Source organism: Vicugna pacos, chromosome 3 (genome assembly GCF_048564905.1).
Source record: "Vicugna pacos chromosome 3, VicPac4, whole genome shotgun sequence".
Lineage (NCBI taxonomy): Eukaryota > Metazoa > Chordata > Mammalia > Artiodactyla > Camelidae > Vicugna > Vicugna pacos.
This window is the reverse complement of record NC_132989.1, coordinates 11,716,823-11,734,756: the sequence shown is the minus strand read 5'-3', so window position 1 is coordinate 11,734,756 and position 17,934 is coordinate 11,716,823. Positions and strand designations below refer to the sequence as shown.

Here is a 17,934-nt window from a genome sequence, read left to right as displayed (position 1 = left end):
TTTTAAATTTTTTTGTTCTGGCGAATCAGGCATCAAGCTTCTGGCATCATCCCTTACCCTTAAAGTGAAGGTGCCACTTCGTTTGTAGAGTCAAAGGCCATTGGCCCCTCAAGTGGGGCTCTCCATCCAGGTACAAGTGTGACTTTCAGATGAGTTTAAGGAAGATAATCTCATGACCCAGAGACATTGCCTCTACCACAAATCACTGGCTTCAGAGCTGCAAGAGAGCCTAGAGAGGGTTTAATTCCACCTTGCCAAAACTTCACACTTCCCCATACCACCTGTGTTACTAGTTGCTCCAGGTGTTTATCACTTTTGTTATTACTTTAATTTCATCCATATAAAAAGTAGCAGCATTATTATCATAAATAGAAAAGCAGTATTTCTTGAAAAACATAGAAGGCAGTCACCAAAATAAATACAATGACAACAAAAACATTCAAATTATAATTATTTTTACAACAGAGGCTTGATCTCTCTTGAAAAGGGAAAGGAGCAAATGATAAGAGGTGTTAAAGTCAAACCAGCACCCAAATGAGACTATCCCACTGGTTTAATCAGAAAGGTACAAAGAAAACTGAAAAGGGAATGATGTACTCACTCTCTGATCAGGGTCATGAAGTCTGTGTATCATCTAATACCATCTCCCATAACATCCAGAGGGGGCAACACTCCCCTACTGATCCCCACAAGACTGCCCACTGACTCAGTGACAACCCTGGGCAGGAACTCAGCTTCAATATCCTGTCTCCCTGCCCTACCTCTTTCCACTCTGTCACACAGCCCCATCACCAGCAGGGAAGTCCATTCACTCTGTCCTTACTCATCTTTCCACCGCCACTCTCAGCAAGGCCTGGATGGCGAAAGAATGCAAACTGCCAACTATGTCCTTGCAGTGTGTACAAACCCCCATCCCTGCCCCTGTCACAGGTAAAGAGCATTGGCCACCCAGAAGATCTGCCATTATACAGTGACTCTCTGCCCTTCTCACTCCCTCACCTACCCACTGCAGACTCCTACACTAGACACCCCCAGGAGGCGATGTCAGAGGGACAAGGATTGAGGGAGGGAATCCTTGAAACAAAGAGATGCAGAAGGCATTCCATTTCACCCACTCCAGCCAAGCATCCTGCACAGTGTCAGGGTTCCCGATCTCTGTAAGGCAGGGTAGGCACTGGCCTTGAGGGAACCAGTGACTTCAGAGTCAATCTCCTGGGAGTTATGTGTGCTCCAGGATGACACATCCAACATACAGCAATCACCCAGAGCAGACGAGTGCTGAAACACCCTAAGCCCTGCCCTAGATGTGTCCCTAAGCCACACAGCTTTAATCTCCCATCACTGCCTTAGGAGAAGAGACTAGACAGAAACGAAGATTTTTGCTTTCAAACTCTTTCTCTGTGGCCGTGAACCAGAAGCACCTCTGAGGACAGCAAGCTCAGGTTCCCTCCGACACATAAGACCCCTGCTTTCCAAAGCACAGTCCACGCAGAGCACTCACAGTGAAAGGCGCCCTATGGCAAAGCCCACTTTACCCTCAGGCTGATGCTTCTGTTTTGGAAAATTCCTCCCACCCTGGAAGAGGTCTCAGCCTCAGCCAGCACTTGGGTTCGCCTTCACAGCCCACATCCACTCCCTGAGTGCTCTGCTGCAGTTCTGTTTCGAGTCAGAATGTTCTGCCGTGCATTGTACAGCAGCCGGTCCCTGAGCACACGCTGCTGAGGAGAGCCGCCCCCACAACCCTCGCTTTTGCAGCATTTGCCTTGCCAATTATTAGTACAATGGGCCAATTCTCATCCTGTGTTGCTCTTGGGGAAAATATGCAGGCTAGGGAACTGGCCTAGATTGGAAATGGAACAGCAGAAGTTGCCAATTAACAAGGGTTCTTTTTCTGCATCCCCTAAAGAGGCTAGTCTCTAGGGAGAATTTATAAAAGGCATGATCCCAGGCCCTCTACGAATTCCTTACCTGCCTCAAATCTCTTGAGGTCGGGATGAGTGTTAAAGGTCACTTGGTATAACCCTCTGTCCAGAGTTTGAATTCCTTTGATGACCTCATCAGCTTCTTCCTGACTACATCCACGTTTGAGGAGCTCACCCCTATCCAGAGCAGGGCGTTCCACTTTTGGACAGCTCTGCTGAGTTGAAAGGTCTTTCTTTCATTCAATAAAAAAATTCAAAATTCTTCAAAAAAACCCATCTTCCCATAACTCCCTCACTTTGATCCTAGCTTGTGAGTGAGCCCAACCAACCACTCAGTCTCCACTCCTAGGAAATAGGCAAGAACCCAGGAAAATGGTCATAGGTCAAAGAGAGACGTTTTGGGAAGGCACGAGAGAAAGCCTACTATAGCAGGAAGGCTAATACATGGAAGAACGGCTGGACTATTCTTACAGCCATGAAAGGCACAGTCAGGTTACAGATTCCACATGAGGAAGGACTGCAAGCAGCCTCTAAAACTCCAGTTGTCCAGCATCAGAAAATCTCTGGAATGCAGAGGAGAGCAGAAGCTACAGCCTTTACTACATAGGATTTTAAGCACTCACACCAGGAAGATAAGAAGGAATGGGAGTATTTGGAGAAAACTGAAGCTTGGTCTAGATTTCGTAGGCCTTGCAATGACAGGCAGCACCAGTCTCCATGGGAGGGACTGGTCTTACAGCCAAAGGCCTTGGCTTCTCCTTAGAACTGTCTACGTGTGCCATTAAAAAGTGTCAAGTCTCTCTGCCTCAGACCTGGCTCAACCCTCCTCACAAAGATTCAAGCCAGCCGCGCATTCTGGGAAGGGAAGTCAGCTCAGAAATACAGAGGGAGTCTGAGACAGTCCCCCATTATGCGGGAAGAGCAAGAAAAAATAGGAAAAAGAAAAAAAAATCTCTCTTGCACATGGGGAAGGCGGCAAATCAAGACAACAGGTTAATGGGAACAGATGAAGGAGGGCCTCGTCACCATAACAACAAGCCGAACGACTCTGAAAGGCAGAATTTTTGTGTTTCTTTTCACCTGCCATTCTTCTCAATACCGTCACTCTCTTTCCCCACTCCTGGCGGAAGACAACTTGTGAGTTTTTCACTCCCACCAACAAGCTGCCTGGTTTGGGGAGCACAGCTGCTAAGGGAGGGGAGGAGAACGGGTCTCCCAGAGAGGTGCTCAGAAGACTCGGATTCTGTCTTTCTGCCTCCCTGGTCAAAGCCGGGAAGCTTGCAGCTTGCCCGTGAAACATGAACATAGCTCTTTGCCCACAAGTGCATGAGAAAGTCCCCTCTTACATGGACACTGAGGAATCAGAGCTCTAGTCTTAAATAAAAGAGATTTTTATTCATACCCCAAGATAGTCATATTCCAACAGAACGAGTCAAATAGAGTTAGTAATAGCAACTCAGCAGAGGACCGTGGCCTTGGGCCTCTTTAGAAAGGACTAAATATGATGCTATCAAAAAGCCAATGAATGGCACATGTGAGGAAAATTATACACCCTGCCTAGATGTAAATTCCTCAACTGCTTGGGCTAAGAAGACACCAACATGAGTCCTTCATTCTACACCCTATTGAATTATGCCAAATTTAGACAGCAGTGCTTCATTTAAGTTTCCTTTCTGATACTGGTGGTGATAGGGCCCAGGAGCCTCCTTGATCCCAGAGGTCTTCTCAGAATTGTGTCAACATGAACAAGGACCAGTAGCACTGTGTCCTGCAAGAGGCAGCAGTCCCCACACCATCTGGTTTCCCTATTTGTTTGTATGGGATATGTTCCCCCAAAGACATACGCTGCCATCTCTATGGACCAGAGACCTCCTTCAGAACTGGGGGATGCTTTTCACCTTCGGACATAATCAAATGCTCAGTCACTGGACCTCTCTCCTTCTGCAGGTACGTAAAATATGCCTTCTGCTCCCACGTCCATATGAAGATCTGACCCTATTTTCCTCCCAGGTATATCAGAAATGGACACTCCACCTTCTACAGTCAGGTAGACAGATGCCCTCTTAAGTAGGGTCTTTTGAAAATAATAACAAAAAAAGATGCCCACCACTCCCTTATCCTTGAAGACAATCCACAACCAAGATGAACTCGAAAAGCCCATGAAGAAGCAAACAGAAACAGCCCTGGCGACCAAGGAGGCAAAATGCACATCAGCTACTGAAAGGCTGATCAGCAGCCTGTGACATCAACAAGACTCAATACTTTTTCCCAGCTTTCTGGTCTACCACCTTCCCCCAGGCCTGCTCCCCATCCACTCCCTCTGAGCATCACTGTCAACCACTCTCTTCTAAGGTGTGAGCTGATAATATATTAACATGCCTTCCCACCGCACCCCTAGTAGAGTTTTATAGGAACTTCTACAAACCGTAAGTCCTCCAAGAACCCTAAAGACTTACTTTCCAGAAGCAGAATTCAGAACTCACGAACAACAAACAGGGAGACATTTTGAGCATTCTGAAAAATCAAGCCAAGTTCGGACTTACTTGTTCAGACAAGTAACAAAGCACCAAACTCATTTTTGTGCATTTCCCTTATCAGGCCATTATGCCAGAGCAGGAGAAATTTTACCCCTTTGAATAATCATTTCCACTGCTTCCCAAGCCAGACTATGCCTTGCCAAGTGTAACCCATATTCAAGAGCCATCTGCTTTAGCAATACAGGAAGCCACCAAAGGGGTATAGTTTAGATAATCTTACAGCTCTGCCGGCCAAGGCTGCTTCTGGGGAGGGAAGGCACACTGCTATTTGCCAGCTGCAGTCCCCAAGCTCAGCCCTGCTGAATCCTGTACAATGCACCAAGTAGAACTAGGGCGGAGGCCACTGACTCAGTCAATTACTGACCCTTTCCACATACCCATATTCTAATAGGCAGATGTCAGAGGAGTCCCTAGGGTATGACAGTTCACCTTTGCATGGTTTGCCTACATCCCCACCTGAAAAAAGAACACATGGAGAGATGTAAAAGCTGTATCCTACCTGGTGCCACCAACACACCATGCTGTGTGCCTGTGCCAGTTGAGACGTGCATTCCATTTAAAGTTGATGAGAAATGTGTACCTGAGCCAACAATATAAACAAAAGTGTTTGAGCTACCATGACATTTGGAGATGAGTATTCTTCCAAGATTTAAAGATGTTCTCTTTTCTGTGTCAAGAATTTGAGCAGTAGCCCCCTCTCCCTGAGCCATTACCTGCCCCCGTGACCACCAGTTTTGTTTGGTTGCTCTCAGTCCCCCACTCTTAAACCCACTGGAGTTGACAGAACTCAGGGATGGTCACACCAACTGATGACCTTTCTCAGGCTCCATGACATGAGCTCTGTCCACTTCCTGTTGGACATGGACACTTGTCCTCAGGACCCCAGGAATTAAGCATCCTGCTCCATGATCCTGTTCATCCACAATCAGTGCAAGACCTTTTACCGCAAGCAACAGAGATTTCTAAATGTAGCCATCTGAGTCTGCCTACGGTGTTTTTTAGCAAGCACTTCCACCAGAAAAATGATTCCAATTAAGCATAATTATTAGGATTCAATAGAGCCATTTTTCTATCTCAGTACCTTTTTTCTATTCCAAGCCCCCCCCACTACTTTTCTTTTTCCCTCAGTTGGGACTCAGCACAGTAAGTTAAAGGTATACATTGGATACATTGGTTGATCTTTATTATACGTACAATAGCTGTCTTATTAAATTGAAATCAAATGCACATCTAGGGGAAAGTTCATTTTATGTACCAACTTTCAGAAAAAAATGTTTCGGCATAAACAAAAAGGGAGGCCAATATGTTGCTGAGCAACAGAGGGGATGGGGGCAAGAACTGAACTGAAAAGGGAGGGACTGAAAGAATGGGGTAAGCTCAAGGGTGCAGATCTTGGTAGAAGCTGCCCTGAATTTCTTGAGGCATCTCCCACCCTAGTCCAGGCATTGGGGAAGAGGGCAAATATAATTATAAATTAAATACAATCAGGGATGCTTGGAAAATTGTTACACACACACACACACACAAATGTATGCATTTTATCCTGGGGAATGTTTAACATTGTCAATGAACATAAAGCCTTTCCATTATTACGAATGTTAAAGAGGGCGATGGGGGTTGAGTGTATGTGTGTTAAAATGCTGTTACTTAGCTGGTCTCTAGCCTGTTGACTCACTTTACTCTTTCCCCCGCCCCTCCTTTCCTGCCTCCCCTTCCTAGGACAAGACGAGCGCTCTGAGCCTCAGCAATGTGGCTGGCGTGTTCTACATCCTGATTGGAGGGCTTGGACTAGCCATGCTGGTTGCCTTAATCGAGTTCTGCTACAAATCCCGTAGCGAATCCAAGAGGATGAAGGTGGCATCGTCTTCCCAGGCCTTTTTCCTAACCTGTTCTGTGATATAGCTGGGTTTCCTGGGAGTTCCTTTACTAGAAAGAGGAGAGAGTAACAGGAGGTTGAGGCCAGCCCAAGGCAGGGGATGATAGACAGCTTTTATGAGGAAGGTGACAGGGAAAGTGGCAGCTGTTAGAAAAGAAGGAAGATGGCATATGCCAGGGTAAACATAAGGCCTGAAAAAAACAAATGCATCAGCCAGAGATGGGGAATGAGATTAAAAGTTGAGGGTTTAAGGGGACAGTCAAGACAGTGTGAGGCAAGAGTGATTACTACAGAGGTGGTTTCTCCCTGAGGTTGCATTAACTGAAGTGGAGCTCCCAAGACAGGGGAAGGGCTATCTTCCCTCTGCAGGGTGGATGGTCTTGCCATGCTTGACGAATTAGGTCTTTTCTTGGCCACCATATGGTAAGATGGACTTTGGCAAAGAGGACCATGCCCAGAGAATGGTAAGCGGATTAAACAGATAACCCCAAAGCAAATCAAATACAGTTGAAGGCAACTAATTGGAAAAGGGAAGAATTATGGAAGATATGAGAGCTGTCTATAAAAACATGAAGACATTTCAAGGGGTAAAGAAAAGAATTTAATTCTGTGCAGTCCCAAGGTATACAACAAGAACTAGTGACTAAAAGCTATGGAGAACAGATATGAACACAGTAAGTGAGATCTACTTTTCTTTCAGAGCTACTCCAAAATGGGATGGACTGTTTCAATAAGTACCAAGCACCCCATTACTGGAGGTATAGCCATAGAGGCTGAGTAACTCTTGACAAGGATATGGATTCAAGTATCCAAAGGGAGTCTGGATTGAATGACCTCCATGGTCCCTCCCATTTCGTCATTTACTTTCAATAAGAAAATATTTATGGAAGTGTTACTCCTGTAAGCAACACCATAAGCAAGACATCATGAGGAGGCAGAGAGGACTAAAGGGCAGTCTGTAACCTTCAGCATTTTTAACAAAGAGTGACACAGAAAAAGTACCCAGGGAACCTAACTATGGTTTAGACAGGAAGACCTCTAGGGATAGAGGAGGGAGAAAATAGAGAAGGCTTCTAGGAAGGAGCAGAAATTAAGAGGAAGGACAAGTGGGATTCGTACCAACAGAAGCGGAAAGAAGCACAGTCCTTCTGAGCAATGTGCCCTACGCTGTGACCTTGACTTGACTAGACTAAGAGTCATTGGTAGGATTTGCTCTCCTAGAATATGCCCTAAGAAGCCCTTTTTTCAACATGCAGTCACTCCCAAGCTCAGCGTACCCACTGGTGGATCACAACTGTAGCCTCCTGCCAACCCTCTCCCTGTCTTAGGCATCAGCTCTACATATACCTCCAGGGTCCCTCTTGGAGAAGACACTGTTGGACATCTGCTTCCCCTGTTTGGAAACTCTGCACTCAGTACTGCACACGGAGAGGGAGCTGGGGGAGGAGGGCCTTCTGTCCTGGCATTCAGCAATCCCACGTCATGGTTCTAGCTTCCTTTCCCCTCCCAGGCAATCTGCTCTCCTTACATGTTCCGTACTCCAGCCACCCACCTCATGCTTTCCACCCATGTGTCTTTATGCAGGCCAATCCCTCTTCCTGTCTTCTGTCCCACAGGACCCATTTAAAAGCCAGCTTCCTAAGATACAATAACAAGGAATAATTAAGGGAGGGTAGTGTGATGGTATTTGGTCATGGGTCCTAGGAACACCTTAGTCCTACCCTTGACCAGCTCACCCAAATCCAGGTCTTCTCAAAAAGGACAAAGCACAGCAAAAGCATGGGCCTCGGATGTAGGCTTCCAAGGAACTTGGCCTTCTAGATCCTAAATAAAGCTTTCTTTGCCAATACCATCTAAAACATAAGCTGAAAGACTCTCCTGTCTTACCCTCCAAAGTGAGGAAAGGTTCTTCCAGAGGCAGTGAGGGGAAGAGGAGAAGAACTAGGTGAACAAAACCCCCTAAAACCATCCCCATGGGATGGTTCTAGGATTGGCCCAGTACACACCACATATTCCCTAAGAACGCAGTGCAGTACAGTGGTCTAAAGCCAGGCTCTGGAGACTGGATGTCTGAGCACAAATCCTGCCTGTGCCACCTGTTAACTGTCATCTTGGACACATTTCAATGGCTCTGCAATCCTCATTTTCTATAAAATGGGGATAGTTGTAGTACTTACCTCACAAAATTACATGATAAGAGTGGATATAAAGAGCTTGGGAAGTTGCTTGGGCCATAGGAAGCCCTTGATAAATAATAACAACAATGAGAATTTATAGTAATATTTCATAATATGATGAATGATATGAAATATTATTATTATTGGCCAGCTACAGCCTCCTTAAGACATTCCTTTTACAGCCCCCACTTACATGTCCTAGGTTTTTTTAAGCTATATGGATTGTGATTTCCTTAAGGTAAGAAGCTGGGTCTGATTTCTCTTTGGGCATCACACACACATAGGGTAAGTATTAGTAAAATTAATGTGGAATTGTATTTAGAGAAAATCTCTTGGAGGATGATATGTGAGGCATGGGAAGGAGGTGCTGTTTGGTTAAGCAAACACAACCATCAAAACCACCCAGCCTGGAGGCACACATAACATTATCAAAAGTGCTTCTGGTCCCATCTGTTTGTACTCATAAGATCTGATGAGACCAGGCATCCACCAAGCAGGAAACCTGGACTTCCAGCCCTTCCTATGATGACCATGTCCCACTAATCATGCTGATTATAGTCAGTGCCAGTTGGTGGTACCAGGGTGGCTAAAGACTAAGATCCTCTGAAACCTGTACAATGTTGACATTTGCTGCTGAAGTGGCAATGCTCAGGTAAAGACAAGAATCCTTATAAGAGGTCACTGAGTCATGACATAGCTCCTTGGACCACTCTCACCCTTCCTTTTCCAAAGATATTGACCTTCTCAAGAACCAACATCAAGATCTCTTGGAATCATTAATGCAAGGTCTTTCATCCCACTATTCTATAATAAATTCCATTGGTTGACATGACTTCTGCCCAACTCCCTAAGTCTCCACATAGAATTTTAATCTTCCATCTGCAGAAAAGATGCTTCTCTGGTCTTTATTAATCAACTCAGCCCCTAATTTTCAAAGGTCCATCAACTCTTCTCTTATCCAAAGGAGATAAGTACAACACATTTTGCTTGCCTCTCAGACTTTCCAGCTTTGCAGTTTTCTTTATTATTCTGTACTTTGCCGTCTCCAAAGGCAGACTAGCTCTTTTTAGAAGTACAGTCTCCAGCCTCACATAGAGGACCACAATGACAGTGTCCAGGGCCTTTAGCAAGAAACTTCCCTCTTGTTTCTTTCTTTTGTCATAATATGTGGCCAATTCATAAAGCCTTGAGCCCCTAAACCTAGTTCATGATCAGCCTCCTATTTTCCAACAGTGTTTAACCAGCCCTTTCCCCACGTGGGAAAGAGAAAGAGAGGAAGAGTGGCTAGAAAAGGGAAAGAGGGGAAGGAAAGAAAGAGAAGAAAGGGAGGAAAAAAGGAAAGACATCTTTTAGTGACGTCCATGTTCAGAGCACTTTATGTATATTAACCCTGTAATGTGCTGTGCTTGCAAGTCTGCAGATGAATCAAGAGGGGTTGGGAGAGGCTAAGTAGTTTTTCTAAAAAGGTCACACAAGCTAGGAGCTGGAGGAACAGGAATTAGACCTCCAATATGGCCTCTGCAAAGCCTGGGTTCCTGGTACCACTTCTCATAAATTTCTCTCTCCTCCCCAACCACGTGGCCACAGGTAATTTTTATCACCTACTATGTCCCCTCAAAACCCCACCCACAATACACAAACAAGTAAGATGTAGCCCTTATCCTTAGGTTTTTTTGACCTAGTTGTTGAGGTCATCCATGGTATGTAACCCTTTGCATCTGCATTGTTGAGACCCTTTCTCCTTGGATGTCACATAAGCAGGACACAAAACAAGTGTCACCCTGCAGGCATCCTTCCACAAAGACAAACTGAGCACCACCGCCTGCTAGGCATCGTTCAGCACTGGGGATACAGTCAGGAACAAAGCAGACGCAGCTTCTGTTCTCAGGAAGCTGAGAATTTAATGGGAAGACAGAAAATAAACCAATAGGTCTATGCTCAATGAAGAAAAATGCCCAATGCTGTCAAGTCCTGACTGGGGAGTGGGGTCTGGGGCAGGACAGAGAGGCCTTCCTGAGAAAGTGATGTTTAACAGACTTGAAACAGGAAAAGATTAACCAAGGGGAGACCGTTGCTACCAAAGGATATACAAGTATCACAGACCCAAAGACCAGAACTTTTGCCCAGAAGGCCAGGAAGACTGAGGGAAACGGAGAGGACGTGAAAGCTGGGGACTCAGAAAAGGACTTCAGGCAACCACAACATTTGAGTATAACTGAAATTGTCATACAGTAGCAAAAATATAAAAGCCAAGAAATATTCCATATTGAACAGTTCCAGATCCCCTGTCCCTCCTCCCTGCCTGAGAAAACAGACTGGATCCTGAGCCCTCAACTGAGATTAAGGACAATCAGGTTCTTTGTTATCCACCATCTCACTCCTAAAGGAAAATAATCCCGCCACTAGTAGCCCTAGGAGAGCTGCTGATTTTTCCTAATTGTAGCGGTGGTGCTAATACAGGGTGTGTTTAAACCACAGCCCTCCAGGCTTTGCACATTTCACTGGAATTAACGAGCAGCTGAGAGATGTGGCAATGCAGGGGGTGCATCCTCCCCAGCAAGGCAGTCACTCTGCTCTTAGCATGTGTGCAAGGATGAGGTCATCACTGAGGCCTGAGCTTTTATTAGGCTGTTCTATGACATGCAGAGGCTGGCCAGACTTCTATTAGAAAAGCAAGTGGCTGAGAAGTTAGGATGTAATCACTGTTAGAAAAATGAGTCTCTGAAGCATCATCCTGGGGGACTCTGAGGTGACACTTTTCACTCACCCTTTTCTCCCTGAGTGTCAGTTTAAAGAACAACTTATAAGGATGAACTTTAAGAATGGCTGGTTATGTCAAGGATGGACAAGGGAGAACCACAGTTCCCAGAGCAAGGGGAGGAATGACATCAGCTTAAACAGTCTCGCTGCAGGAGGTAGGAGGAATCACAGTCAGAAGGTCATCTACTTTGGCACTAGGTCTCAGATAACTAAAACTTTAAGCAAGTCAATGATAAGTCCTCACTTTCTCTATAAAGTTAAATAAACTAGATCAGTCTGTTTCCACCTTGCTTGCATATTAGAATCACCTGGGGAGTTTTAATAACACACACCACGCCTATGAAGTCAACATCCCCAAGGTAGGTCTCGACCATCATTGTTTTTCCCCCAAAACCCCCTAGACGATGTCAATGTGACACCAAGTTTGAGAATTAGTGAAATGGTCATTTTCTGTATTGTTTCTCATTCCGAAGTTTTGATTCTATTCATCTTTTCTCCTGAGATCCCTGATATTAGAAATAAAGCCAGTAAGCGGGTAATACCCACCCTCAGTAGGAGCATGGAATCATTGACCCCTGGGAATCCCCTGGCCTATATGAAAACCAATTCTGAGTGACGTCAGCTTGGAAGTTTTTTAGCTACGTGCCTGGCTGAGTTATCTCAGACTTTGATAGGCATCAGTATTTATTATGCCATCTGTCTTTTCCTTTAAGATAAATGTGTCAAGTACCAACAACTTTCATGGAATATTATGGAAATATGTAAGATGTTTTGAGAAACAAGCCCAGGGTGATCTGTGTGAACTTTAAACTTTTTTTTTCCTAAATAAAGGAATGTGGAAGAGAAAAATCATAGAAGATAGACATTCCAAAGCTAATCCGAATTCCAAAGCACTTCCCACAGACACAAATATAAATTTATTTTTCTTTCAACATTTTTTAAGTGAGAATAAGTTACCATTAATTCCCCATGCTTTCTCTTCACATTTCCCCCATCGAGCGTCAGAGTGGTGTTTATTTGGCCTTGACTTAGAAGGATGCAGTCCAGGTCACACTTCCTCTTCAGTGCAGGACAACCAGGCAGAATGTAAATAAATCACGTCCAGGGGTTTGATGAGACAGGACCAGTGTGAGTGGTGCATTATATGGGACAAACCTGTCTGAATCACGGATTTTTTTTTAAGAAAGAATATTTTAAAACATTGTCAGAATTGCCAGTGATAAGAGGATCCTCCTAGCAGAACATAGCAGAAAGAATAACAACTGGGTCAAAACTGCCCTGTTTATGTCTGCCCAGCCACAGTAGGCTGACTGACTTCTCTGATCTCTAGAATCATGGCAATATGTAAAGGAAGAAGCCAAAAACTGTTGGAGAATGACTCTACAAGGGTGTCTTTTCTTAGACAAATTCAAGGATAATCACTGAGCATCTAACTACATGTTGGACTCTCTGGGAGGTGGCTAAGGATTGAGAAGACATGGCCCTTGCCCTCCTCCAGACAGTCAACTCTCTTAAGGAGTACAGAGGTTACAGACCTGAAGCAGAATCATTGCAAACGAATGTATAATGTGTGCATACTGGGCGGGGGTGAGGGGGCAGCACTTGGTGGTACAGTCTCAGACAACCTCAAGAAGGCAAGAACAAAATGAACCTTGAATGAAGGGTTGGTCTTGGAGAAAGAAACCTCTCAACTCATAGACCATTCTCCTTTGCGTTGATTCCCATGAAGAAACTAAGCCCCACCTCAAAAATTCCATGGGAATCTTTTAATGGGAAGTTGGAAGTGATAAGAAGAGGATTCATATCATGAAGTTTATTTCTTCTGAGGAACTCGGAACAGAACAGTTCCTCTCATCTAATAGGATATGTTCTAATTACAGATGGTGGTCTTGAACATTCTGGCTAACTCATCTGATCCTGCGGTCATCTCTGGAGTTCTTTTCACACCTAGAATTCCGGCGTTCTAAAAATGACAGCTTGGTAGCACTGATCTTACATGTCAGCCTAGAAGTACAGGTTGTATGCACTGACAGGATGCAGCTGACACACAGATCATGATCTTTGGAATGCATTCTCATTTTCTTTAGCACATGCTTCTTTCCAATTACTCTTTGCCTATTATATTACTGAAATAAGTCCTATGTCCAATTAACACACGCTGCTAGAAGTAGGATAGTATTTTTCCAGAAATAAATCAGAGGTAGTTTTAAACTTTCACCCAACAATGATACCCCCTCAATTTTTCTTAACATGTCAAATCATTTTTCACACAGTATAGCCCTGTTCTTGCTGCTAAGAGTTGGTAGGTACATAGATAATTACATTTTGACAAACACAGAGATTTTAAAAGTCTAGAGAGGTAAGGAAACATGTACAAGGTCACAGGACTAGTTGATGTCAGAACCAGAACTAAAACCCAAGTTTCCTCAACCCCATTTCCAGAGCTTTTCTACTTGGTTGTGTTGCTGCATTTATTATCATCAATACTACTGTGGGACTATTTTACCTTTAGAAATCACAGAACATAAGAACCAGAAAGGATCTTAGAGATCCCCCAGTCCAGCACACCTCATTAAATCAAGAGAACATGAGGTCCAGAGAGGGAATCACACTTGTCCAGAGCCACACAACAGTTTTGTGGGTTTGTGGGAAGTCAACAGTTGCATTATAGATTAAAGAAAAAGTTGGACGGGGAGGAAAGTTGGGGTGACAATGTTAAGTCCAGTGTTGACTCATTCTCCTTGCCAGTCATTGCCAAGGACCCGGGGAAGAGCCCCCGGTCCTCCTGAAAAGGGTTTCTGTTTGATCCCACAGCAATCCATCAACGAAGCCATACGGACATCGACGCTCCCCCGAAACAGCGGGGCAGGAGCCAGCGGTGGTGGGAGTGGAGAGAACGGCCGGGTGGTCAGCCATGACTTCCCCAAGTCCATGCAATCGATTCCCTGCATGAGCCACAGTTCAGGGATGCCCTTGGGAGCCACAGGATTGTAACCGGAGCAGACGGAGACCCCTTGGGGAGTATGCTCATGCTCCCCCAGTTCCATCCCAAACCCTTCAGTGCCAAAAACAACAAAATGAAACGCAGCCGCCACCAACCACCATGACCACAGGAGAATAATTCAACAGATTTTCCTGAAGAATTGAGAAACCATTTTGCGCCCCCTTTTCTTTTTTTGATGTTCTTTCACCTTTTTTTCATTTGCTAAGTGAGGATGACAAATAAACTGTACTGCAATAAGGGGAGAATAACCCTGTCAAATATAGCCTGTGTCTCTTAACACCAAGTCACTGGAACACTAATGAGGAAACTGCTGTTTTCTTTTAATTTGGTTGTTAATGTGTCTTAGTGTGTGCAATATTTTTTTCTTACTAATATCCATGGTTTGCAGGTTCTGTTAGTCCCCTTCCTTCTCCATACTTCTTATTCCCAACTCCCTCCCCATCCCTCTTCAGTTTTCAGATTGGAGATTCAAGATTTGTTCCACCTGACAAGCAAGCAAAAGGGGAAAAGCAATCTTCAAATTAATTCGTCATGGGAGCTCTCCAAATTCCCCTCCATGCCTTGGCCCCGAGCCAAGATGGAGATGGACGTTGCTGGAGGAACAGGCTGCCTTCCCCAGACAGGGCACTGCCTAAGCGCAGACTTAGTCCTTGTGAGAACATGTGTGAAGCAACTCAGACCGAGGGTGGTGGAGAGGATAAAGGCAGCGGTGCAGACCAAGAAAGACCCATGACGTTACTGCTGGAGGCTCAGATCCATCTTCCTTTAATGTGTAACAACCGTCTCCTAGATCTTTGGTGGAACAATCTGCTCCTTCACAGTCAACCTGAGCCCTGAGAAGTGTGTCCTTCTGCGAAGCTCAAGCTCAAAGGCACTCTGGTGGCTGAAGGACAACTAGCCTCCTGAACCAAGCAGAGCCTTGGGAATAGCTGACAGCCAGGAATAAAACCACTCCTGATTCTCACTTTTTATTTGCTTGACATCTGGGCAGGAACCCCATTGTAGAGTAGACTCTCTTTCTCTTTGGAGCCTCTGAGGTGGGGGGAAACGTTACGCAAGCTAAAAGCAAAAGAAAGCTGATGGAAGAATTCTGGAAGAGGAAGCTTCACTGAAGCCCACAAGCAAAAGAACCTTCCATGGTGTGCCCTGTCCTAGGACTGAGAGACAAAGTATGACATTTAAGGTTTTACTGACGTGGAGAACTTGAGTTTTTACGTCCACATAAAAGTGTTGTTTTAGCATGTGGTCAGATAACGTTCTGTCATCTTTACAAAGTAAAATGGCCAAGGCTGAATGATTTGAAGGAGAACAGGGAGATGGATTAAGTTGACAATGAGACTGGGGGACCTTAAAATCCCTGACCCCAACTTCTGATCCGAGGAGGCTGACCTTCCCCTTGGCTGAGACAGAATGAGGATGCTGTATTTCAGTGACCAGAATCAGTATGCCTATGATTTATGACTACAAAGCTGAACTAAAATATGATTGGAGAAGGGACCGGGTTCCTAGAGAGAAGCCCAGGCTGACTACAACTTTGCCTGGGGGTTAGTGGTGGGGGGCGTGTTGGGAGGTCCTGGCATATGGCTTTCTTGGAGATCCCAACTCTCATTCTTGGTGCAATTGGCTTCCAGCTCTCCAGCAGCCACTCTCCTAGGTGCATGATTCAGTGCGTGCCATGTGTCATCAGCTTTTATTGATAACCAGATTCTGGCTTGTTCCATTGCCCCCTACTTCTATCCAGTCTTCTCTGCTAGAGGTTATCATTAGCCACTGACAAACTAAAGGTTTTAGAGCCTCCCTACAAGTAAGTGCAGCATGACTGGCTTCATCTGTGGATTCTCTCAGTGAACACCCACCATCTCTATGTCTTTTCCATCCTCCTTTCATCAGCCACAGCAGAGAGCCATCCCCGAATCAATCTCTCCGCCCTCTCAGCACAAGCGTCGTTGTTCAGTCTCTCATGTGTCAATGTGGGCATGGTACGTGAAGCAGGTCCCTCAAGATGGATTTTCTCTTTTCACTACTGCCAGCTGATGCCCTCCCCTCCCCTTGCCCTCACCCCATATTTTTCTCAACCCTTAGCCTACCACTGCAGAATCTGGTATGACCCACCATTAGGGAGTCTGCATTTCGGAGGAGTTGGAAATAACCCTCGACCATCAACACATTTCAAAGACTTTTTGCCTGTGGCTTGGTAAGATGCCTGTTCAGCCACTAAGCTCACCAGTAACATGAGCTGATAGGGGGAGACCACCTCTGCTGGAAGACAGGGTCTATGCCATGTGGGGGTCTAAGACTCCAGCAGAAGATGTTTTTCACCAATGGAGGGGTGATGGGGAAAACAAAAGTAAGAAAAAAGTTAACTTGTATTATGTATTTTTACTACACTTTTCTTAAAAATAGAGCAATGGGAAAACTGAAACAGATTGACATTTTTCTCAACAGGAATCCCTACTTAACAGTTCTGGCTTTCATTAAATTTTGCTCTTTGGTACTTGAGCCTTTTATTTAACATCTATATTTGTTTTAACTCTCTTGGCACATGTGTGAAAGGATTTTTGCTTGATCAAACACTAAATATTTTTTTGGTTCCTGTTTTTCTTTCAAATAGCCAGGTTTTTTTTTCTTTTGGTATTTGCATAAAATGAAAATATCACCAAGAATTAAATCACTGTGGATCCATTATCTACTTTTCATATTTGTCCATTCCATTTCTTTGCCATTTCTGAAGCCAGAGCTCTAAACAATGTTATTTCCTTATTGCTAAGCCTAAGTTCAGTACGTTTTTAATGATGACCACTACCCTTGAATCACAAAGAGCTCTCAAACAAGTCATTTCAGCCAAACTAGATCACTGGGTTATTTATCCAAATAAGATAACAACAACAACAAAAAGACAGAAAGGTACTGGTTTTCAAGGGCCACAGTTCCAACTGCATAAGGAGCAGGGTTATACTGGCAGTGGTTACAGTGCCTTTGGGACCAGAAAAATCACAGGCAAAGAGTTCTCCACCACCCTGTAATATCAAAATAACCAAAAACGGAATGGTTCAAGCTATACCTACCACATCTTTGGGAAAGCCAGCCTGTCTTCTTATAGGGCATGAGATATCACCAATCCAGATAGGATTAACCCAAAAGGAGAAGGGGAGGAAGAGTCTCTTTTCCCCCATTAAAATAGATCCAGGCTAGGGAGCAGCAAGCAGGTTGTAAAGGGGACTGAAAAGCGGGTCCCGTGCAGAATAGCTGGTTCATCCTGGAGAAGGATCCTTACAGCTATCCTGGGGATATGGTGCCAGCTTTCTGTGTGGACGAGACCAGAATCGGTTCTGGGAGTTAGAGGGCAATAGACTTAGGTTCAACTAAAGAAAAGAGTTCCTAATGGTCAAAGTAGCCCCATGGTAGTATTAGACCGCCCCTGTCAATGAGATGTCGCAGGTGTGAAAGTTGAAATGTACATCCTCTAATTTTCCTTGCTTTATCTTGCATCTTTTACAGCCCTGTTCAGGTTATCTGCTAAGCAACACTCTGATTTATACCCAGAGAGGATCAGCAAGGCCCTACACAAATAGGCATGAATATCACTGAAATAACAAAAAATCAGTGTACCCTAATTAAGAGATGAGATGGCGAGTTCCTTTCTTCCCAAACACTACTG

The 17,934-nt window shown here is 44.7% G+C and overlaps 1 protein-coding gene across 5 annotated transcripts in view; it reads left to right on the top strand.

Moving 5' to 3' along the window:
• The window catches only part of GRIA1 (glutamate ionotropic receptor AMPA type subunit 1), a 292,805-nt gene extending 275,844 nt beyond the window's left edge, over positions 1–16,961 (top strand). For 3 of the 5 annotated variants that reach the window (XM_072954181.1, XM_072954176.1, XM_072954183.1), the window contains 2 exons: positions 6,179–6,313; positions 14,066–16,961. In XM_072954181.1, the coding sequence (XP_072810282.1) occupies positions 6,179–6,313; positions 14,066–14,266 (336 nt within the window). In that variant the 3' untranslated portion in view covers positions 14,267–16,961. The remainder of the gene's footprint in view (positions 1–6,178; positions 6,314–14,065) is intronic. The other 2 variants (XM_006214959.4, XM_006214960.4) reach the window with 2 other exon arrangements.
• Positions 16,962–17,934: the final 973 nt, after the last annotated feature.